This window comes from Apis laboriosa, unplaced genomic scaffold (assembly GCF_014066325.1).
Source record: "Apis laboriosa isolate Shangri-la unplaced genomic scaffold, ASM1406632v1 scaffold112_cov148, whole genome shotgun sequence".
NCBI lineage: Eukaryota > Metazoa > Arthropoda > Insecta > Hymenoptera > Apidae > Apis > Apis laboriosa.
The window spans coordinates 6,212,003-6,236,556 of NW_025220865.1; the positions used below are offsets into that span (position 1 = coordinate 6,212,003).

The following is a 24,554-nucleotide window of genomic DNA, read 5'->3' on the forward strand; positions in this document are numbered from 1 at the left end:
ATTATCATGACTAGAGTTTCGTCATTTAATCTTTCTATACTTACTTGACACTGTAGGCGTGGATATATCCGTTACTACTACTGTTATCGTTACTACTACTTCATAAAGGTTTAAAAAGATTGAATATCGTATACCGTTAAATAGAATAATGTCAGATGAATAAAAAACGCTAGATGAATAATTAAACAATTTTTTTTTTTTTTTGCGCGCACGTTACTCGATGAATATTCTTGGAATAAAATTAAAATGTAATTACGAGAAAAATAAAATTGATAGAACGAATCGGAGTTTTCGAAATATCACATTGATACAAATCAAAACATTTTCGAAATAAAAAGAAAAAGATAATCAATTAATTAATTTTTTAAATATATAATATTTAAGATGAGCATTAATTTAATATAAGAATTAGAATTTAAAATAAATTAAAATTTAAATAAAAACAATTTGAAAAACATTAGATGATGAAACTTCAAAACTAATAATTCAATGCAAATTTACATCATTATGAAACATCAAAGATTGATTCTATTTTTTAATATTTTTTCATTTTCAGAGTGAGATTATTAACCATTTGCACGCTGGTATTCAGTATCGCTATCGTTTTAATGGGAGCAGTAAAAGAATATTGGCAATTGGTTATTCTACGTATGGTTTTAGCAGCAGGGTAAGCTGAAATATGTGAAATGCTTCTCTTTTTGGATTGGATCTTGACCTTCTTCATCTTCATTCGAATATCTTCTGGCAAACGTAATTGCTCGCTAATTCAGTTTTTATAAAATCGAGATTGCATAAGTTGAAAAAAAAACGATTATGTCTTTTTTAATCTATCTCAGTTTTATATCCATCAAATATTTTGTTCGTGACGATGATTGTAAGAAGAAAACGCTAAATTATTCGTCATTCTATCGACACATCTATCATTTTATTATAATCTTAATATATTCCGCGTATAATATATATATTTGTATAATATATACAAATATAATAATAATAAATAATGATTAAAAATATAATAATAAATATAATAATAAAAAATAATGATTAAAAATAAATAATGATTAAACAATTTATTTTTAATTATGTATCAGTTAATATTGATGATCAAATTTCAAATTAATTCTTTTGAAGGTACTAGGATCTAACATCTGTCAGTAAAGTTATTGAATTAATGAAATGACGAGGACGAGATTCTTTCTTTTCTTTTTTTTCTCTTTTTGCAAATTATAACGCCACAATCCATTATCGATCATAATTTAAATTATATAATATAAAACAAACAGGGAGGCAGGATGCAATCCCTTGGCTACGGGTTTACTTTCCGATTGGTTCCCAGAGGAGCAAAGAGGACTCGTTATGTCAATATTCAATTGGGGCATTTATGGTGGTTATGGCATTGCATTTCCCGTTGGCCGTTATATTCCAGGATTAAACATTGGAAATTTGGTATTTTCATATATATTTTTTTCAAACAAAAAACATTGATTTTATTTAATAAACACTCACGATTTATTTTATTCAAAGATTAATATCTTATTAAGAAAATATAATAAAATACTTGAATAGGGTTGGAGAGCATGCTACTATGGAGCTGGTATAATCGGATTGATCATAGCTGCTCTTACTTTTACACTTTCTGAACCGGAAAGGAAGACGATCGGCGAGGAAGGAACAAACGCCGATGGGAAAAAATTACCAATTTGGAAAGTGATCTTACAACCGAGGATAATATTATTATGCTTGGCTGCCAGCATCAGACATTGCGGTAAAGGGCAATACCTTGACGCGAAGGATTGAAAAATACATTCTTCAAGGGTATATTAGAGTCTATCTGGTTACTCCAGATAATTTATTCCAGAAAAATTTCTGAGTATTATATATAAATTAGATATATTTATCTGCATTTCTCAAAATTCTAACTCTCACTTATTAATCTTACACAATGTGCTCTTTTAATTGTATATAATAAGTTATTCTTTTGAAAGAAGAGTCTTTTTTTTATATGCTAATTTAATAATTGTTCACAAAACGTTATAAGATTTCTTTTCTTTGATCATTTAAAGGAAACTTTTTATTTCTAGGTGGTATGTGTTTCGCCTACAATTGCGATCTCTACTATAGAGATTACTTCCCCGATTACGATTTGGGCTGGTGGTTGTTCGCAGTTACCATAGTGATCGGTAGCATCGGTGTTGTGGTTGGTGGAGTAATTAGCGATAAATTCGTTGCGAAAATGGGTATTAGATCGCGGGTAGCTGTTCTAGCCATTAGCCAAATAATTGCTACACCGTTTGCTTTTGGCTCTGTATATTTCAATCCTTTATGGGCTATCATTACTCTTGGAATTTCTTATTTTTTCGGTAAATTTACATTCATTATAATTTTAATATTTTTAAATGCTATCATAGAACGATTCAATTAGAAAAATAATTAAAATATTAACAATCTTTTTAAATGAAATATATATAATCTTATATATATATATATAATTGCAGCCGAAATGTGGTTTGGAATCGTATTTGCAGTGGTTGTAGAAATAGTTCCTCTTCACTTTAGATCGACCACTGTTGGTGCTTTCTTATTCGTTATGAACAATATCGGTGGAAATTTACCGATACTCGTCGAACCAACCAGAATGGCTATCGGTTTCCGAGAATCTCTTTATATTTATTACGCTGGTTTCTATGGTATTAGTAAGTATTTTAGAAATTCAATATTAGAGATATTATATTAATATATTAATTCAATATATAATATAATTTCATTTAATTAATAACTTATTAATAATTTCATTTAATTAATAAGTAATAATACTTTAATTGCTTGCAGGTTCTATCATGTTCTTTCTAACAATGTTCTTGATGGATGGAGCTGTTAAAGAAGAACCAAAGATGGAAATTAACAATAAATTTGGATATGATAATAACATATTCATTAATGACGATGGTCGAGTATCGACTTTAGAACTTCCGCGAATATATCCACCACCACCACATCGATTTGAAAATTCTAAGTTATAGAAAAATATCATTTTCAAAAATCCAACTTGTATATAAATGATTGTTTGTGAAATGAAAAAAATCCATTTGTGAATTTAAGTGACTGTAATATATTTATTGGAATAAGTTCGACTTCAATAATAGTTACATTTTGATTCTTCTTTTATAAAATATAAATTACATAATATTCACAATTTTAAGTAATAGACATTAAAATATTCAAATGTTTTATAATTAATATTTTAGAAAATTTAAAACTCCATATTTTTGTAATAATTTTAATTTTATAAATATCATTTTAATGTTGTTAAAATTGATTTTGAATATTGTAGAATTATTTTTTGATAAAAGAAGCCCAAAATAAATTTTTATTTATTGTTATATTATTAAAAAACAACTTGTTAAATATACATATGTTTATGTGTTTTCATACAAAAATACAAGTTCGAACATATATACACGAACCATCGTGTAATATGCGGTATATGATAGATTTATCATTATACTATTTTTTTTATGTACAAATTATTTAATATAAATAAAAAAGATTTTTTATTTGTAATGTACAAAATAGTCGGTAAACCATCCTTGATACTTCAAGGCTCAATAGATTTATGAAATATTATTATTGTTTGTATAATATATTTAAAGATGTGTATGCATATATGTTTTATATACATATATTTATTTACGAAAATACTTTGAAAAATTTATCAATAATAAATAGTTCAAATGTTATACGCTTAAGTGTCGTTGAATAGTTCCTCGCTAAATTACGCCAAATATTTCAATAAAATGTTATTCAATGCGCAAAAGTAATATAATGTTTTACGCATCGCACAATATTATTCACGTGATAATATTGTCGTCACGCATGTAATGGTGTGAAATGACTTAATTATATTATCCAATAATCAAGTAGAGACCACAAGTACATTTTTTATACTCATACATATTACACTGAAGTTCATAAATATTGGTTAAACCAGTCGTATTGAGTCAAGTTATGATTTTAAGTTTATAGACAAATTTCAAATTTTAAATATATTATTATAAATTTAATATGGACGAAAATTATTGTTAGATATCTATTATGACTTATATATATATATATAAATAAATGGAAAAATTTATAACTAATAAATATTAATCTATTTACAATTAGATAAAAAAGCAAGTGAAGTATATAAGTGAAACTAATTCATTTAATGGAAGAATAAAGAGATGTTGGAACTTATTATACTATTATCCTAGTAGATTTAAATCGACTAGATCAATCAATACTTATGGCCTCTCTATTGTAATCTATAAGCATTATTTTTATTATAACTATTATTATGTTTTAGTAATTGTTTATGCGAACACAATGATGCATGAAATTGCACGTATTATTTTATAAATGTTGTGATGAAAAATATGTCACCACTTGAATAAAAAAAGAACCTATTTATCTTTGATACAGCCTCATCGATAATATTATTAATTTAATTCTATAAATTACGTAATTAAATGTTACGTATATATCAAATAACTTATACATATATATGTAATACTAATGATATCTCATCTTAAAAATGAAATGAAAAATTGATGAAACAAACATAACGGTTTGCTTTACACAAATTTATCTGTGTATTTCATATGTAATTCACGATCCTTGATATATTTCTTGTCTTATTGTGATTATTTAAAAATTCGTTAGAGGAATTATTAAAACATTATCTCATATAATCAATTATAATTATCAATATTGCAAGATCTAAAAAAATAAGTCAAATAATTTGAAGACATATAGTATACATTAAAATAAACAAAACAAATATGTCTATTATAACTATCACTTTTCTTAAAACTTTTGTTGAAAGAAAAAATAAAAACAAATTTTATTTATTTACAAAAAGTTTAAAAAGAAAAATGAAAAATCAAAACTTGAAATAGAAATTTTGCCCATTCTCATTTTGCCCATTTCTTCTAATTTTGAACATTGATTTTTATCTTTTTAGAAAATTATTTAAGAACTACATATTTTTAAATTATTTGACCATTTTTTTTAACCATCTTATACAATTAAGCTTTTCGTTCAGTCTCTATCTATCAACATCTTATCTGAAATTCTTTCACAAAAAAACAATTTTAAAATGATATACAATTATAATTGCGTGTTAAGTACTTTATAAAAGACATTACTAAAAAACTACTTTTCAAACGAACATCAAACTCTAAGGAACGTCATGGATATGTATCAACATTCCTCCGTCGAAGTGCTCGAAATCTGAGTACTTGCTCCACTGGAGAAACTGCTCCTACAAGTTTCTACAACCAATGCTGTGTCCGGTACTTGAACAAATTGAACCTTTTCCTTCGGCCATCGGTTCCTTCCGTACATACAATTAAATATATTGTATTTATGATCTATCTCGAAATGACTAAGATTGCTACTATGCCGTCTTTTCAACACTTTCTTGGCCATCAAACTTCGATTATTTTTATAAGATAATTCTCTTCTGAAGCAGAAGAACTTCCTCAATTCACGCTTCACTCGTTTTGATCGATAACCGAATAACAATGGACTAATATAGGCGGCCAGAATCAAGAAACTGGAGGCCAGTACGTCGTATTTATGAGACAAATGTTGGTCAGTATACCGAGGTAGATTTTTCATTACCAACAATATTACATATGGCGACCAACAAGTCAGACCCATCACGATTACCAGAGCGCTTATTCGCGCTGCTCTGGTCTCTTCTCTGTGCCTAAATATAGAACCATTGCTTATCCGGTCTTTCAACGAATTTATGTAGCTCGAGGTACTCCTCACGCTTGACACACGATGCAAGCTATCGTTTTTACTTGGAGCCGGTGTAATCGTCACTATTGGCGTCAGCAGACACGAGGACGATTCTATAATAACATTGCTACCGTTATTATCTTTCTCAGTCTTGGTACTATCTTCACATGTGTTCTGCAAAGTGTCTGTATTAAAGAACGTCGATAATCTACGGTTTGATCTCACTTCTGAAGGACTCGGTGATATTTTAGAATCTCCTTGGTTTGATAATTGATTTGTCAAGTCATCATCTACTTGTAATATATGTTCTTCTCTTTGATCATTAATTTCATGAATTACTTTTAGCTCATTTTGCTTGACTTCATTATTTAAACTTTCTTCTCCTTCCATTTGAAAAATTTTCAATGATTTTAATGAATTGTTATCGCAAAGAGCTAAGGAAAACTTTTTATTATGAACGTTTAAATTATCAAAATAATCGAAACGAACTTCGTTTTTAGATTCATTGCTTTCCTCGATATCTAAACTTCTTGACATCCAATTATCCGTCACTTGTTCGTTTTCTTTCAAATCTTTCGATGATCTGTCGTTTTTTTCAGACTCCAGATCTTGCTCTCGATACTTATTTTGATCGATATTTTGTTCAATCACTAAATCATTGTACGAATTATCATTTTTACAATTTTTTTCATCATTTGTGAATTGAGTCATTTCAACTCTTTGTAAATCGACTGTGAAGACAATGCCCGAAGATGTCTTATCCTCTAAAGGAGGAGAAGATTCTTCTATATCCATGGAAGACGAAAATGATCGTCTTCGAGATAATTGACCAGTCGGTTGCATAGTTTCGCTCGTCTCATCTATTGACGATAAACTCGATATCTTCGGCAACTTGCGAAAATCCTCAATGGTATCCGTCTGAAGACGTTGAAGCCTAGGTGGACCATTTTGATCTTCTGTGAAACTGGATGACGATAATATAGGTCTAGATCCACTTTTTCTAGTCCTTTCCGAATTTCTACGTGCAGCCACATAGATGCTAACATAAATCCAGCAAACAGCAACAAATGGGATGAAATAAGCGAATATACTGTACACGATAGCATAGACAAAGCCGTAAGTAATTGTATCATTTGTAAGCGTATCAAAGATCACAGTAGTAGTATTCTCTATGAGATCCATATTTTCGTCGAGTCTGATAGACTCGACAGTTTCCATTATTTCAGAAATTCCATTGATGTTCAGATCGTTGGTGTTGTTATCCAATATAGTAACTGTTGATTCTGTTGTTAGAAAATCGAAGGAAATATTGGAAAATAAATTTTTGTTTCTGGATATGCAAGATTGCCAGAAACTTTGAGGATTTGGATTAAAAAAAGCGAGGAAGCCAAAAATTATGGAGATGAACCAGGTTGAAATAATCAATATTCCAGATTTCAGTTTGTCCACGCGAGCTCGGTAACGCAGAGGATCTACCACGGCAAAGTATTGATCCATGGCGATCAATAGGACCGAAAAGACTGAGGATGTGGTAACAATAGCCACGGCACCTTCTGATATCGCGCAAATACTTCCAATGGATTGAGATTCGGCTATGAAGGAATTGGACGATGTCGAAGCAGCGTCCATAATTAACAATGGGTTCACGATAGCGCATACCAACAGGTTCGACACTGTTAAATTCATGACAAACCTGAAAAAAGAAATAATATATTTATCACAATATTAAAGAAATTATGCATAATAGTATTCAAATGTTTATACGTATATCAATATAGTAATTATATAATGACAAAATAGAAACGAACCTGTTAGAAATTGTCCGTAATGACGGACGTATAAGGAATGCCAATAGAAGCGTGACATTTAGTAAGAAACAACCGAAAAGAACAAAACTCCAGACTACTATAGCGTGATTATTCCACCATCCTTTTAGATCTCCTAGATCTGAAATCGGTCCTTCTCCGACGATGTCTGGCAAATCTCCAACCATTCATGTATAATAGATATTACACAATTCTGAAATGACAAGAAGAAGAATTTATAAATGTCAATTAGATTTATATTATTCAAAATTGCGATATTACAAAGAATTGAAAAATAAGATGAATGTCTAAATTCATGATTTCTCGTCTTGTAAAATTACAATTATCATAAAATAATTTAATTGTTAATCAAATTATTCATTTAATTATTATTTAATTGTTCGATTAAATTATTTGCGTACTGCTTCTTTATTATATGAATTAAAGTATTAAAGTTTAAATTTTTTAATAAAATTGTTTATAATTCCTCGTTTCTTATTTTTATTTTTCAATTATATAAATATATGTATTTACTATATTTCAATAAAAAAATTGTTTGTTATTGATAGTTGAACGATAATAAGAATGAATGGAATTAAATGAAAGAGAAATCGGAATCGAAAAATAGGTCAAATTTTTTTTTTTACAATATCACGCATAACCTCAATATGTATGTAATATGACAACGAGGTGTTACCGTCAACTTATATTTAGACTTAACGGATTTTCCCGTAGACACGTGCTATAGAAATATCTGTGCAGTGCACGGGATAAGAACTATACATATCTTATGTTCGATTATTGTTGCATTGACAGCCAAATACCATCGTGATCGTAAATGTTTAATTTAATATCTTCTTCCACTTTTGAAAGTAGTTTTATCAAGATTTTAATAAAAATATATAAGAACATAATTCTTTCAAAAAAATGAAAAAAATTTCATAATAAAAGAATAAAATATTTCTCATAATTGGTACAGTTACTTAAGATCATTCCTATTCAAATTTTTATATAGTTAAATCATCAGGAAATCATTGAGCAATTATAATTAAATAATCGTAATTATCGTCATTAAATGATGCATTTAAGTAAAATAATTTACAATCTCTAATAATTTTCTTCTTAAGATATCTGATCCATGATGTTTGAGCATCATAGTAATCATTAGAATTGTATTCAAAAAATAGTATCAAAAGACTAAGAAATTCAAGAATTTGTAATTCATATAAATAATGAAATTTATTTAATTTTATTAAATAACTGATTCATTAATAAATTATTATTCATTAATAAATAATTCGAAAATTTATAAAAAATGCATCATTCACGAAAATTACAAAAATATTTCATTGTTATTTATATTAAAATAATATTTATTAAAAACAAATTAAATTTGTTTGGATTATATGATTATGAATTACAGAAACGAATTAAATATTTTCCTTTTTTTAAAATATATATATCAATAAATATATTTCGAAATAAAACAAACAAAAAAAAATTACAGTCTTAAATTTTAATGCTAAAAATAAATATATGCAGCTATAATCATTTAAAGAGAATATAATCGTTTGATATCACAGTTCAGAATTTTTAAAAAGTTTTGATCAAAAATGACCCAATTCTATTCAATCATCCATCATTTTTATGTTAATGAAAAAGAAAAAAATTCTAATTTCTTTTTTAAAAATTATTTGCATGATTTATGACAATTATGAATTATAGATTATGGATTATTTGAAAAGAAAGTAGACTTCATAGAAAAATTTAAACATCTCTAGTGAATTATTTAAATTTAAAAAAAAATAAAATATAAAATGTAAAAATGATTGCTCATTTCATTCAAGAAAAAAATATATAAAAATGCATAATAAAATATTATTAGCGATTACATATTCTTAGAATGTTGATTTCTACCTATTCTATCAGAAAATAAAGAAAGTTCAGAAATAATTTATTCTTTTTTTTATTTTTATAATAAATTTTCAAATTCGTTTTTTTAAATTTTTCATATTATCATTTTATTTATATATATACATTTTTTTAAAATTCTTTATATGATTTTATTTAGAAAAAAGAAAATTAACATTTACATTAAAAAATGAAAGAAAATAATTATAAAGAAATAATCTTATTTGAGTTATGCAAGTAATTCTACTGTAAATCTTCAAATTAAAATTGATTTATTCTATATATCATAAAGATAGACATTTTGACATAATTCATTATTCATGATCGCAATATATGCATGGCTAAATTCACATCAATAGAATTTGTTTTAAAATGAAAGAAGTACTGCTATGTTCCATTCGGCAAGTATTCATTCGTCCGTAACATATGTATATAAGCTGTAAGATTAATGCCGATAAATCACCAGTTGCAATCACTTTTATTACCACTACAACACAAAAACAATGTATATCTAAATATAGCTGGAAAATTAAAGCAGTCAGGTTAGGAAGAGTTTAAAATTATGCAGATCATTGCGCATGCGTGGATTCAAAACGAATATCATTAAATGTAAATTTCATTGACTCTCATTTTCAGTGATAATCGCGTAAGCAAATAAATATTACGTGTGAATCGTTTGTCTAATATACTTGTGCTCAATCATTTTTTCGAGCATGATACAGTATTTATTCGTTATACACATATAAATTCACAATTCGGAATCAACATATACAATATATACAATTGCAACACAAAATTTTAATTTCATTTAATTTTTGCTAATAACAATCAAAGAGATATAACATCTAATAAAAAAAAAAAAAAGAGAAAACACGAGGACATTTGAAGAAATTTCAATATCACTGTTTCAGTGTAATATTACTATCTTCAAGGTAGAATAAGCAGTTTTGACGTAGATTAAATTTTCATGTTAAAACTTATCTCTCTGTAAAAAAAAAAAATCGAAAAAAAGCAAATGAAATGTCATTATGGTCAAGATCAAAAAAAAATTAGAATTCGAATTTTTTTTAAACAATTAGAAACATTAATTATACAACAATGATATATATAACTTTTAAACTTTTACAGCAATATTATATTCAAATAATTATAAATAATTATTTCTTATCTATTTTTTTTTCTTATAATTAACATTGATTCAAAAATAACTTTATTATCTATATCAAAGGAGAAACTCAAATTATGGTAGTAGAATGCAAAAGAAAAAATTTTTTAAGCAATTTGCAAAAAATTTTACCGAAATAAAATAATATAATAATCTCTATACTTCAAAATGTATCATGTACCTGCACTAAAATCATTTTTTCAATAAAGATGAAGTCCAACTTCACAAATATTTTTGAAAAAAATGACTATCAAATAATAAAAATATAGTAAAAATTCAAGTAATATAAATTTAAAAATGTTATAAATTTAATGATATTAAAAATATATTATATTCTTTTTTTTAATAAAAAATCAAATTGTATTTAATAATAATTCTTTTCAAATTTTTTCATTCCATTTGATTTATACAAATCACGAACGAATAAAATGGAAATTAGCATGATTCTATTCGTTTATATATATAAATTATCCTAATAGATAATTCAGACAAATTGTTGACTTGTATTAAGTAAGATTCAATGTATAATCATTTAATGACATTTTAAAGATAAAATAAGAAGAAAAATTGATCATTTTTCGGATTATTATTCTTCATCGATACTAATGGAACACGTGCAATTCATTACAGCTAAAATTACTCGAGATGATAAATCGTAAAAACTACAGATCACATACATCGCTTGAGCATGAAAGAATTTTTATATGCACTATATCGTCGTATGCATATATTAACGATACATCGAGAAATATAGATACAATTACAACTAGAAAATATAAAAAATATTTATGTAGATAAATAATTAGATTGTATAATAAATAAATTATTATTTTAAAATAAATAATAGTAATGAAAACTAAACTAAAATAGTAATTAATCATGACTTAAAGTAAATTGAATTATTGAAAATAAAATATTTCATGTTGAAAAAAAGAAATGCATTAATAATGCATTTTCTTATTTATTGAACAATACAAAAAATTTAAAAATCTATCTATCTATATATCTATATAACATCATAGATAAAAAAACGTAATTCTTTTCCCATCGCATTCATAGCATCAAAATAATAGATAACAAACAGTATTTTTAAAAATGTCGTGATAAATTTAGTCCAAGAAAAAAACTAGAAAGCAAAAAAAAAAAGGAGTAAAAATATTCATTTTTAAGGACGTCAAGCTGTGAAAATATGCGAATATGTTTTTATATTGTTTAAAAGCTGAATTATATATCTATATTAAGCATTGTGTTGAGAAATTTTTTTAAAATAATTATTGTCTCAAAGAAATTCCACAAAAAAGAAAGCTAATATTTATATATAAACTTTTCTTCTTTTAATGATCAATTATATTTCTAAAAATTATATAATTATAATATATAAAAATTACAATTTAATATTGATTCATATTAAAAAATAATTTTTATTTTCTATATATTTATATACATCTTATTCATTTCTTTTCTATATTATAGAATATTATACAATGTATATTTATTTAATTTTGTATTTATTTTCATACCTTTATTTATTTAATAATATATTTGTATTTATTTAACTTTGAAGTTAATAAATACAGTTCCATATAGTTTAAATTATATATAAAATTACTGATGATGAAAACAATAATAAAAAAATACATGAAAATATTTAAATAATATAAATTTGCTATATTCAAATATGAACAACAAAACAAAAAAGAATGAAAATTAAAAATATTTACTATCTATATTGAAATTTGATTAAATGGTTTTTAAATTTAAATCTTTTCTAAATTCAAAGCTTATTAAAGATTAAAATGGAAGCTAACCCCGAGAATGATTTATTGCTTTGTTATCTGATGAGCGTAAAGTATATTCTCAAGTATACTGAAATCTTATCTGGGTTTCAAGTTTTCGTACTATAGGCACATTGTATTGCATAAATATGTATATTGTTGTTTGATGCGGGATAAAATTTTTAATCAATGTAAACAAAGTAATATTTATATTATTTTTAATTATTTAAATTAAAAAAATTATTACATTAAAAAAAAATTATTTAAATAGTACATTTAATTAAATACGACTTATATTTTTCTTTGTAAAATTTACAAATATTTACAAAATATCACCTTCTTCTTTAATATTATAATTAGCAAATTTTCATATACATATAATATTTAAAAAACTGAAAAACTTTAAAAAAAATTGTTTTGATATAATCTGATAAAATGAGAATCATTTTATATGAAAAATAAGTATGATTAAGTAAAAATAAATAAGTATAAATATGATTTAAATATTTTTTTTGACAAAAAAGTATAATATAAATGGAAGAAAAAATAGAGTATTTTATATTTTGATAACAATTTAATTAAAAAAAAAAAAATGATTATATTATATTATTGATTTCTGGAAAGATTAATTTGAATAGATATATCTTTTATTGTTATATTTCTTAAATAAATTTCCTAATGAATCAATTTGCAGATATTTATATGATAAAATCAATTATTATAATTATTATTTTTATTGCAAGCAACCAACTTTCCTTGAATTTGAAAAGGACGAATTTTATTCAATTTTATGAAAAGGCGATACGCATGAAACAATAACAATAAATATTTTTCAGCTTACCAATTACCATAGACGTTTCTCCAAGTCTAATTAACAATTCTATCGAATTTGTGTAAAGAACACGGTATAAAGAATTTCTTGTGACGTAGACTCGATGAAATTTGCAAAATCGTTATACATAAGTAACAATCGAACAGATAAGAGAAACACGGTTCCCGACCATTCGAGACAACGTGAATCGAGAGAAGATAACCTTCAATTTTTTCACTGAACAACAAAAATGAAATTGTTCTGAAATGAAATCGTTTCTTTAAAAATATTTACACGACAAAGATTGGATATATGATACTGAAACGATCTATGACCTATGACTAATGACCGATAACCATTCCCACCATAAAAATGTTAACTTATTTTTTTTTTTTTTCAATAATTTTTAACTTATATAATTTTTTTCAGAAATATAGTTTATATAAATTAGAATTTCTACTTCCGGTTTAAATATCGAAAATTAGACACGTAACGAATGAAAAAGAAAGAAAGAAAGATAAATAACGCAAGAACAGACATCAGATTGTGCTTCATACGGGTTCCTGGTTCATATACCGCGCATAATGACGTAAACTTCAGTTTAGAAGGTTTTGATGTTACAAACAAGTTGAATCAAAAGTTTTACACCTTGTATCCAATCGTAATGTTAAGCAAATGAAAAGTTATATTAGTACATGACAAATATATGTTCAAGAATATGTATATATGCCAAAGTATTCATGAAACACATCGAAGAAAAACTGAACTATGTAACTTGTTAATCTTTTCGTATCCACGAACGAAAATATCTTATGTGTTTTTTTTATTAAAACAAATGACATACAAAGATTCGGGTAAAAGTCATTTTTTTGAAAAAAAAGAAAAAATATTTTTCTTTTATATAAAATTTATCTATAGTCTATAGCAGTGATTTCCAATCTGTGGATTCTGAATCGTTTTATACTGCTATTTTTAATTAGAAACTATGAATAATTAAATTACGCGAATAAAAATTCTATCAAATTTTTTAATACTTAATAATTCTAATAATTAATTATTTTCTATAATTAATTATAATCAAGCTTTGATAAATTTCTTTATTTCCTTTAGAAATAAAGATTTTAAAATTTATGTCTATATTTCTTCTCTTATAGATTTTGAAAATTAACTCTAAACGATTTTTTTCCAGCACTTTATATTTCTCTTGCAACAATCGGTCTTATATACATATTATTATACCATCTATTTTCAGACATCCTGTATATATATTATTATGCGTATAGCAACTGTAATATAACGAACTGTTAGCCTGCCAACTCATCGGTATACATGTGCGGTTTCAAAGTCCTTTTCTTTTGTCGAAAGATATGGAGAGAGCATGAATTAATCATTCGAACACGAACTGTTAATTTTAATATGATTGCAGGTTCAAAGTGATATATTAACTTATATCAAAGGATTACATATAGCTTATTTAATACTATATCAATGTGATGATAATTTAACAATTTCTACATTATTTTAATAAAACATTTTTTTATTAAATTATTCAGTTTATAATTTTTTGATCAATAAATGTTTCTTTGCTGAAATTATATACGCTTGAGTTGAATCATAGTGAAATCAAATTTCGCAAGATTAAACTTTAAGATTAGTTGAAAGTATGTCAAGTATGTATTAAAACTGTTATAAAATCAAAAGACTTATGGAAGAAATATATCAATAAATTTTTATTATTACAACTAAAAGAGAATATATAATTTCTGAATAATCATTTCCTCCAATTTTGTCATATATTCATTCTTTCAAATACATATATTATTATATATTTACATATATATATAAAATTTCATATTAAAACGAATATCAAGTTATTTAATAGCAAATATGAGACACAGACATAAGACAAACATTAAATGATTATTTTCCACTCAATAACAGTTTGATTGTTATAATCTTTTGTTTATTCTCATTATGCCCATTATGATTGTTATAATCATTTTTTAATCTCATTATACCCATCTGGTATAAAAACAAAACTAAGTTGAAATTTGATTTTGTGCATTTGATTAAGCAAATATACATATTAATTTTTATTATATAACATAAACTCCGTGAAATATATAAGCAAGATATTTGTACATGTTGTTCATTAATGTACAATTTTTGTTATTCATGTTATAAATGTTTCATCAGAAATATTTATAAAAATGCGAATTTTTTAATCTTGGGAAGTTCCTTAAGCTCCGTATCCTCGATTTCTGATAACTTTTAACATTGGTGACATATTTTTAGCAGATCAACCAATCCTCCACTTTTATCTGTACTAGAATGGAAGTTCTTGTTAAAGCCAACCGATATCTGATATTTTTTAACCTTTTGCATCCGAATAATGATTCATGTCGCTCATAAAAAGTTATTATACAATTTAAATAACGCCTCGCAGACAGCGATTAATATTGTATAAAACATAATATTATCTAAAAAATTGCAAAATTTATAAATTATTTAATTATAAATATTAAATTATGTAATTATAAATTATTTAAATTATATATATATCTGTAGACTGAATCACGAGAAATAAAGACATACCTCTGTTATTTGTCGGTTCTGTCATAAAACTTCTCAGAAAAAAACTATTTTATTTGAAAGAAATTTTTTTCAAAACTATTTCTTTTTAAAAAATATTATTTCATCAATATTTTCTTAAATGGCACTATATAATATTTTTAATTGTACTTTTATTGTAATTTAATTAATTAATTTATTATTGAGACTAACAATATGCATAAGTAAATCAAAACAATTATAAAAGAATTTATATAAATAAATTACGTTTCTTAATATACATGTATTTTTTTTTTATTTGATTTACATGAAATTAAACGTATCGACGAAACCGTGATATTTTCAAAACCAATATTTCTTCAGAAGTTTATTCTTTTAATGCGCAAAAAGCAAACAGAACGTCAATTTTTAACCAATCTGTTACTTTAAATATATACGAGGTAAATAATGGTCACGATTTCGGTCACGAGGATCTGAATCAGTGAATTTTACTTCTTGAGTGTATTTAACAGATTCGCGAATTCACGCATGATAATTGTATTTTTTTTTCACTTTGAAAATACTCGTGATTGGAATGAAGGAAGAAAAATAACAGAAGTTCTAAAGATTTATGTTCGTAAACGCATCGTTAGAAAATTATAAAATAGTTAAATGTAAGTAAAAACTCCAGATTTTATAGTTTCCGGATTGACTCAGCTGAAGTTTACAGTGGATGCATTTCCTAACAAAATAACATTGTGAAGAACATATTAAAACAGTTAAATAAATAGACTTTTATGAAAGTGACTATATGTATATATTAAAGTTAACAAAGTGAATAAATTTATCATGAATAAAGTCCAAAGAATATATTATTAATATTCTGATATGCGATTGCATTTTTTCTGACCTAACCTATATCATTGCATTTTTATTAATTAAATTAGATAAATAAAATGGATATATATATTATATTATGTATATGTTTTTAACAATACATTCCAAGCTCATTAAAATTTTTGATAAGTTTTTTGAAAATAAAAATATATAAATATACTCATGAATGTAATAAACTCATTTTTATCTAAACAGCAATCAATAATAATAGCAAGTAGAATTTACACAATGAAATTCAAAACATATTGTTTTAATTGAATTTTAGATTTTAGAATAATATATTATGGATAATTTTAAATTTACTTGAGATGTTTTCACTCTGTCAAGTTTAGTTATATATCTTGCATATACTCTGTATGCATTTCATTTAGATATAATATTATTTGTTAAATATTTCTAATTTATTCATAGGAATATTAATTAATAGATACATTTATTGTAAACAATTTCAAATAAAAAATATTTTTTATTTTTTATTACTTAATATAATTTATTTATAATAATATTCTAAGACAATAATATGAATAAATTTTATTCGTTAATTAATATAAAGATAATTATTTTTTACGAAAAAAACAATTCATTTGCCATTTTGCATATTTAATTCTCACATTTCAATGGCTGAATTATTTTTACTTATTTTATCGATTTAATAATCAGTGATAATGCCAATAATGAAAATTAAATAAGTTTATATTTTGATATAGATCATTTTTAATCCATCTATCCGCAATCCGTATTCTGTGAATTAATGAAAATTTCAAAAATTTATTCTAAATTATAATATAAAAAGTTTCAATGTAAGAAAATACTAGTTAATCACACTGTTTTGTGGTTAATGATCAGCTCAAGCTGTTTGTATAATCTTAATATTATAATAAACGTAATATTGAAGCAACATATATTATTGAAAAATTTTACTATCGAATTACAAAAATTTTTCGAATTTATGAATAATCTAATCGCTTTATTCGAATTGATTGAATTTATTCAACAATTTAAACGATTGATTTAATCAATTATACAACGCCTACTAAAATGTTGAGTAATCACTCTTTCAACTATGACGTTCACTATGAAGAATTTTTAATTATAAAAAGACAACAAAAAATTATACATAAAACAAAATATTTCGAAAAAACATTAAAATAAGAAAAAAATAATAAAATTAATAAAAAAACCTATTTTATTTCGATATATTGTCTCAAACTATTATTCTAATTTGTAAATAATAAAATGATAAATCAGAAACCTTTATATTTGAGATTACGTTTTATATTAAATTATATTCAAAAAAATGAAAAAATAAATTTTGAAAATTTTATTGAATATTATATTGAAAATGTTATTCTTTCAAAATAAATTTTCTCCGAAAAAATCTGTCTTCCTATTTTATCATCTTCTTATGTCTATTAATTCTATTTTTACTTATTCTACATCTATTCATACAAAGTATGAATTCATACTATTCATACTATTCATTCTTCATACTTTTATTAAAAGTAGAAACGTTTTTGTACGTAACGTAAGCAATATTTTTATTAAAAACAAATGAGATATACAGAATTATACTTGCATCATTTTCGAATAAATATGATAGATATGAAAATATTTATTGTATTTGTGGTAAAATGAATTATGTTATGGTAATGGTACAATAGTTATTATTTATATCTTTTTAATTTATTTATAAAATTTTATTCATTTTATTATAATATTTTTTTTATTATATGCAAGAGAATTTATTAATATTAATAACTTGTATGACTTTAAAATAAAACTTTAAAATAAAACATTTATGACTTATAAAATTTTTCTAATAATATTTACAATCGTATAAAAAAATAATAATCATAATTTGAAATCAGGAATTATTAAGAATATTATTAAATTCTATTTTTCTTTCTTAAAAATCCTATTTTTCTTCTTCTTTAAATATAAATAAGATTCAAATACGATATGAATGTTTAAATCCTATCAAAATAAACAATTGCATGTTATTCTCTAAAATCATTTTAAAAATTGAGAATAACGATAGTTAATTAACAATATTTAAAAAATTAAAATTTAATATGAAATAAATACAATGAAATTTAAATTCAATGAATGAAAAAATATAACGCAATAAATATTCCGTAAATTTTTTCATTTTTTTATTATATGAATTTTATATAGGATCTCTCAATAATAGTAAAACGGAATATTTATTCAAGCATTGAATCTCCTCAAATATTTATATAAGGCAACATCAAATTATTGTGTGTGTGTGTGTGTGTGTGTGTGTGTGTGTGTGTGTGTATATCATTCAGAAAAGTAAAAGTAAACACTCACCGAACAAAATTCCTTGATCAAGAGAAAAGATCAATCCATTTGAAGTAAATTCCAATTGGCGTATAATTTACGGATCCTTTTAACAATTATATCAAGCCAGAAAAGTGAATTTATTTCAAACTTAAAAAAGAGTTAAGCTGTCAAACGGCATCGCCAAAAAGATTCTGATTAAAGTTTGATACACCATGCATATTTCCATAGGAAATATATCAACAATTAGGTGTAAATAATGAATAATTTCGCATGTTAATCCACCTAGCTAAAGCTGCCTATATATGATAGATATAAACTGCAGCATGAAAAAACATTCTATCGCGAAACAAACGTTCCTTCCCTCGTGGCAAACTGAAGCGAATTGCGAAAGATTCACAAAATGAACCGTTCTTACCTCACTTAGCCGAACTCTCCCGATTCATTGGCCGTTACTATGCTGTGATTGGCTCATTTTCCTTTTAATTTACTGGACAAAATCTTCTTTCTATTCTTTTTTTTATATGTTTTTTTTTACATGTCTTCCTGTATTTATTATTAGTAATATAATTAAAAATAACAATATATAATAACATAATAACATTATATGATTGATAACTTTGATAATTTGAATTTAATTTTTAAACTTTTACAATCTTTATAGAATTTTTCACTTTTTCTTTTTTTTTTTAACTAAACAATAATATAAATAAATAACATATTTATACAAATATATTAAAAACGAAAAAATGTGTGAAATTATGAAATACATTATCTTATTTAAAAAAAAATTTTAATTTAATTTGTTTTTAATATAATAAAGTTGATTAATCAACATTTTCTTATTATTCTTTCTTGAGATATTATAATTAAGATTTAAATATTTATTGTTTTTGATTTTAAAATACCAATATATTTTACAATATAAAAATAAATTAATTTAATTTTTATATATAGGGTGTCTTAAAAATATGGGAATATCCATTAATTGGAGAATCTTAAAGTAATTTCAAATACTTTCATTATGCTTTTGTTAACAAGTTACACAAAAAACATTGGCCAATTATAAAGCATGTGGTCTAGTCAAGCCGTGATTGTAGCGTTAGTTATGTACCACCGATCAAACACGACATGTTCAAATAATGTATGTATAATATATATTAAATATAATGAATATATTGAATGTAACAAATATTTTATTATCGATAAAAAATTATATCAAATTATATCACGAATATTGAATAAATTATAATATTTAATATACTTTCTTTGACATATATTATATATATATTATATATATTATATTATATATTTATTTATATTATATTATATATATTATATTATATATATTATATGATATATATTATATATTATATATATTTGACATATATTATATGGATTTTGTTGTTCATGCTTGATTGGGGACATAACCAATGCTATCGTCATAGCTCGATTAGACTATGCGTTTTGTGATTGGTCAGTATTTTTTTTATTAATAACTTGTTAATAAAATCGTAACAAAAGTTTTTGCAAAATGTTGCTTGAAATTACTTCAAAAATCTTTAATTAACTTTTATTTCCATATTTTTGGAGCATTCTGTATATGATAAGATATATTGTATTCACATTTATATGTAAAAATTAATTAAAATGAATAATAAAAATATTCCATATGAAACATATTTTATATTATATTTTAATTATAAATTGTAAACAACTTAAATAACTTTTAATATATTTTAGATTTTTCATATTTTAATTACAATTGCATTCTCCCTTTGCCCCTCCTGCCTTCTATCTATTTATTTCTATCTATTTAAGGAGTTATTCTTTTGATAAAATATTTATTAAAAATATTTATAACATCTATGATTGATAGTTATAAATTATATGTTTATTATAAATATTAAATTATATATTTAGTGAAAATATATTGTATTCTTTCTATTCAGTTGGTAAGTATTAAAATATTTCATTTTAAATAAAATTTTTTCTTGTGATATTAAATTTATTATTTTGCACAAAGATAAATTAAATATTATTAAGTTTAGATTTTTATATTTATGTAAAAATAAACATTATTATACTTAACATTATATTTAAGTATTCTTCCCAAAGAAATAAATCTTCTATATATTTTATAATTATTAAATGATGTTTAGTATTTTATTGATATCATTTATTTATATATTTATTTATTTATTTATTTATTTATTTATTTTAATATAATATACAATAGTATACATAAATTGTATAAAATAATTATAATTTATATTTATATATATATATATATATATATATATAATATATTATTTTTTTTTATAAAGATAAATGATAAAAATATTTTGAAATTTAAATTTTTTTTTTTTTCGTTTATATTAATTTGTTTTTATCCATTTTTCAACATTAAATTTTATTTAAAAATATTTTAAATTTACTTTTTTCGTTACTAATATTTAAATTTTAAATCGATATAAATAATTTAAATACAAGTATTATAACCTTAAATGTATGCGTAGTTGATTTGTTGTTGATTAATACTTTTTTTATTATTTGAAATAATTTATTTATTATTATTTTTAATTTAATTCATTAGAAAATTATTTAGATCAATCTTTATAGAAAAATATTAATTAATCATTTATATACTTATTAAAATGCTAAAATAAAATTTTAGATATTTGCAAAATCGCATAATTTTGTCAAATTAAAAACTTCTACATATTGTTGTAATCTATTTTATAACTTATAAACTGTTATTCTTATTATTATTATGCTATAATATTCGATTTTGAATAAAAACTTTATTTTTTAATGGAGTATGCGCACGATTTCTCTCAAAATATATAGATCTTAAGATCCCTTAAATAGTGTACGTTCTCGTTCCTTTCTAATATTTTGTCAATTGTAACATTCATAGAATATCTAGGATAAAATAAATCTATTTTTATTCCTAAATATTATCAAATATTATTTAATAATATCACACAATCGATACAATGTCTCAAGCCTATATTCATGCATGCGAAAGAGCGGAATTATTAGGATTGCCAATACCAAGTGAAGAAGAATGGAAAGAAACACAAAAGTCTGAAGAAAATGTTAATAATGACGATGATGAAATGATTCAAGTAATTATTCCTTTTTATTATTGAATAAAATTTTAATTAGAATTTTATTTTTTTTTATTTATAAATGCAATATTAATTTTCTTAAAAATTTTAATTTTTGTAATTTTTTTATTTTTATTATTATACGAAAATAATAATAATTAATGAGACAAAATTATTTTTTTACATAAATGAAAGATTAATAATTTCAGTCAAATAGTATTGTCAAATATTTTCAAAGTTTCATATAATTTATAGAACTTGGATTCTTCTAGTGAAACTACACAACGAATCAGTGGTGGACTAGATGAATTAAACAGTATACTTAATGTTACTCAAAAAAAAATTAACAGATTTAAGGTTAAATAATTAAATATATTTTTTTAATAAAAATAGTAGTAAAAATTATATTTAAGTAATTATTATTAAACACGATAAATATTTGCTAGTTATAATAGTTATATTTTGGAGTATGACTTTGTAAAATAAAGATATTTTACAGAATATTTGTGGCAGTTTGGGTAGTTTACTTAAAGTAAAAGTAGGATCTAAAAATAATACACCAGATCATAAACTAACTGAACAAAATCATAACGAGATAAAGAACAAAATAGATGAAACATCTATAAATGAAGAAAACTTGATAGTAGAACTATCTGATGATAAAAAACACATAGAGAATACAGAAACTATTCCGGCAACATCAAAAGCAATTGATATCAATAAAAAGATGGGATCTCATTTGAATAAGTTAGATTCTCTTATTACTAAAGCAGAAAATGCACAATATAGTATGCAATTTCAAACAAAACAAATGAAAAAATTTTTAAAATAATAATTTATATGCAAAAATAGTATTTTATTCTAATATTCTCTTTTTCTCTTCCAAATAGATTTAAAACTTTATTTATTACCATTAATATGCTTAAAAAGTTATATAAAATAAAATTTATATTGTATTAAATGTGCGAAAAAAAGGTACTAAAAAAATTTACAAAAATTACTTAATTATTAAAATATTTATAAATTATATATATTCATATATATAAGAAAAATTTTACATTTTAAGAAAACAAAAATTTATTTGATTGCTTATTGTATACTAAATCCATAATAATATATTACATAATATATACATAATATACATAATATATATTAGAATCAACATTCACACATTTTTCATGCAGAACATTCAGACTTTTCCAAAATTATAAGAAAAACATATTGAACAAAAAATATTAAAAATGTTAAAATAATATTAATATCAGGTTGTTATTTTTTTGTAATTTTTAATATTATTATTAAATGTGATGATATATGACATGTGATATATAAAACTCATAATTGAAACTTTTTATTATAATAATTATAATAAATTAAAAAATTTTTAATAAAACTTTCTTTTAAACAAATATTAAAATAATTAGCATCTAAAATCAATATTATAATATTTATTTAACTACTAATTTTGATTATATATTCTGATTGCATCATATTCTTTATTTATATTAATTATAAATAATTGAAATATAAATATTAAAATTTTTTATATGTTATGAGAAACTTAATAATTCTCTTTTTATTTATTGAAATTATATAACTCCCATATTATAAAAATTTATATTCTTAATATTTTACTTATTTAAACATATATATATTTTTCATAAAAATTGTTTTAAGAACAATTCAAATTTCTATATAGAAATCCTATGGAAGCTCAAATGAGCCTATATTATTATGCAATTGTTATTGTTATGAGAACATGTAATTATAATAATTTTTATAAACTATTGTAATTTAATTATATTATATTAAAATCAATATATATATATTAAACGTTTAAATATATACATAGTGTTAATTATTTATTTGAGAAAATATAATATTAATTTCATTAATTAAATATATTTTAGATATTTTTATAAAAAAATATTTTTTCTAACTTTAAAAATATATAAAAAATATAATAAATATAAAATACAATATAAAAAAAATAATACAAATATGAATGAATTTGTAAAATACAATTGTTATGAATAATTTATTATTATAAATATTAATTTATTATTATTATTATTAATTTATTATTATAAATATTATACTGAAATCAGGTATTATATACAATATTAATATATTACATATATAAAATAATTTATTAAAAAAAGAATGAATTTTTATTCTTATGATTAATATAAAAGAAAATTTATAATAAAAATGTATGCTATAAAGTAATTTTTAAATTTATTTTAAATTTTTTTTTATTTTATATCAGCATTAAAAAAATTGAATTAATATAAAAAAATTAGTGTTATTCTTGTAACAAGTTGTATTTAAATAAATAAATTGACATTTAAAAATGTAATTATTAAAAATATTATTTTATAATTTTATAATGCGTATTTATTTTATGTTAAAAAATGTTAAAGTATTTCTAAAAATGAA

The 24,554-nt window shown here is 22.8% G+C and overlaps 3 protein-coding genes across 4 annotated transcripts in view; 2 read left to right on the top strand and 1 right to left on the bottom strand.

Moving 5' to 3' along the window:
• The window catches only part of LOC122712528 (D-galactonate transporter), a 9,763-nt gene extending 6,540 nt beyond the window's left edge, over window positions 1-3,223 (top strand). Inside the window, exons 5-10 of the mRNA XM_043932257.1 lie at window positions 557-667; window positions 1,284-1,446; window positions 1,567-1,765; window positions 2,082-2,360; window positions 2,496-2,693; window positions 2,830-3,223. Of these exons, the coding sequence (XP_043788192.1) occupies window positions 557-667; window positions 1,284-1,446; window positions 1,567-1,765; window positions 2,082-2,360; window positions 2,496-2,693; window positions 2,830-3,020 (1,141 nt within the window). The 3' untranslated portion in view covers window positions 3,021-3,223. The remainder of the gene's footprint in view (window positions 1-556; window positions 668-1,283; window positions 1,447-1,566; window positions 1,766-2,081; window positions 2,361-2,495; window positions 2,694-2,829) is intronic.
• Window positions 3,224-3,325: 102 nt separating this feature from the next.
• Window positions 3,326-19,366, bottom strand: LOC122715740. Its single transcript, XM_043938163.1, has 3 exons — window positions 19,033-19,366; window positions 7,596-7,806; window positions 3,326-7,480 (listed from the first exon to the last, which is right to left on the bottom strand). Exons 2-3 carry the CDS (start codon window positions 7,778-7,780, stop codon window positions 5,242-5,244), a joined length of 2,424 nt encoding a protein of 807 aa, XP_043794098.1. The 5' UTR covers window positions 7,781-7,806; window positions 19,033-19,366; the 3' UTR covers window positions 3,326-5,241.
• Window positions 19,367-21,781: 2,415 nt separating this feature from the next.
• LOC122713889 lies at window positions 21,782-22,987 on the top strand. 2 transcript variants are annotated; one of them, XM_043934710.1, is made up of 3 exons: window positions 21,782-22,133; window positions 22,371-22,472; window positions 22,615-22,987. In XM_043934710.1, exons 1-3 carry the CDS (start codon window positions 22,002-22,004, stop codon window positions 22,945-22,947), a joined length of 567 nt encoding a protein of 188 aa, XP_043790645.1. In that variant the 5' UTR covers window positions 21,782-22,001; the 3' UTR covers window positions 22,948-22,987. The 2 variants fall into 2 exon arrangements, with proteins under 2 accessions (XP_043790645.1, XP_043790654.1); XM_043934719.1 differs by lacking the exon at window positions 22,371-22,472.
• The last annotated feature ends 1,567 nt before the right edge of the window (window positions 22,988-24,554 follow it).

Coding starts and splice junctions, on each gene's coding strand:
- LOC122715740 (XM_043938163.1), bottom strand. CDS start 7,780: ATGGTTGGAGATTTGCCAGACATCGTCGGAGAAGGACCGATTTCAGAT. Junction 7,481..7,595: donor TTACGGACAATTTCTAACAG/GTTCGTTTCTAT, acceptor TTCTTTTTTCAG/GTTTGTCATGAATTTAACAG.
- LOC122713889 (XM_043934710.1), top strand. CDS start 22,002: ATGTCTCAAGCCTATATTCATGCATGCGAAAGAGCGGAATTATTAGGA. Junction 22,134..22,370: donor ACGATGATGAAATGATTCAA/GTAATTATTCCT, acceptor TATAATTTATAG/AACTTGGATTCTTCTAGTGA. Junction 22,473..22,614: donor AAAAAATTAACAGATTTAAG/GTTAAATAATTA, acceptor GATATTTTACAG/AATATTTGTGGCAGTTTGGG.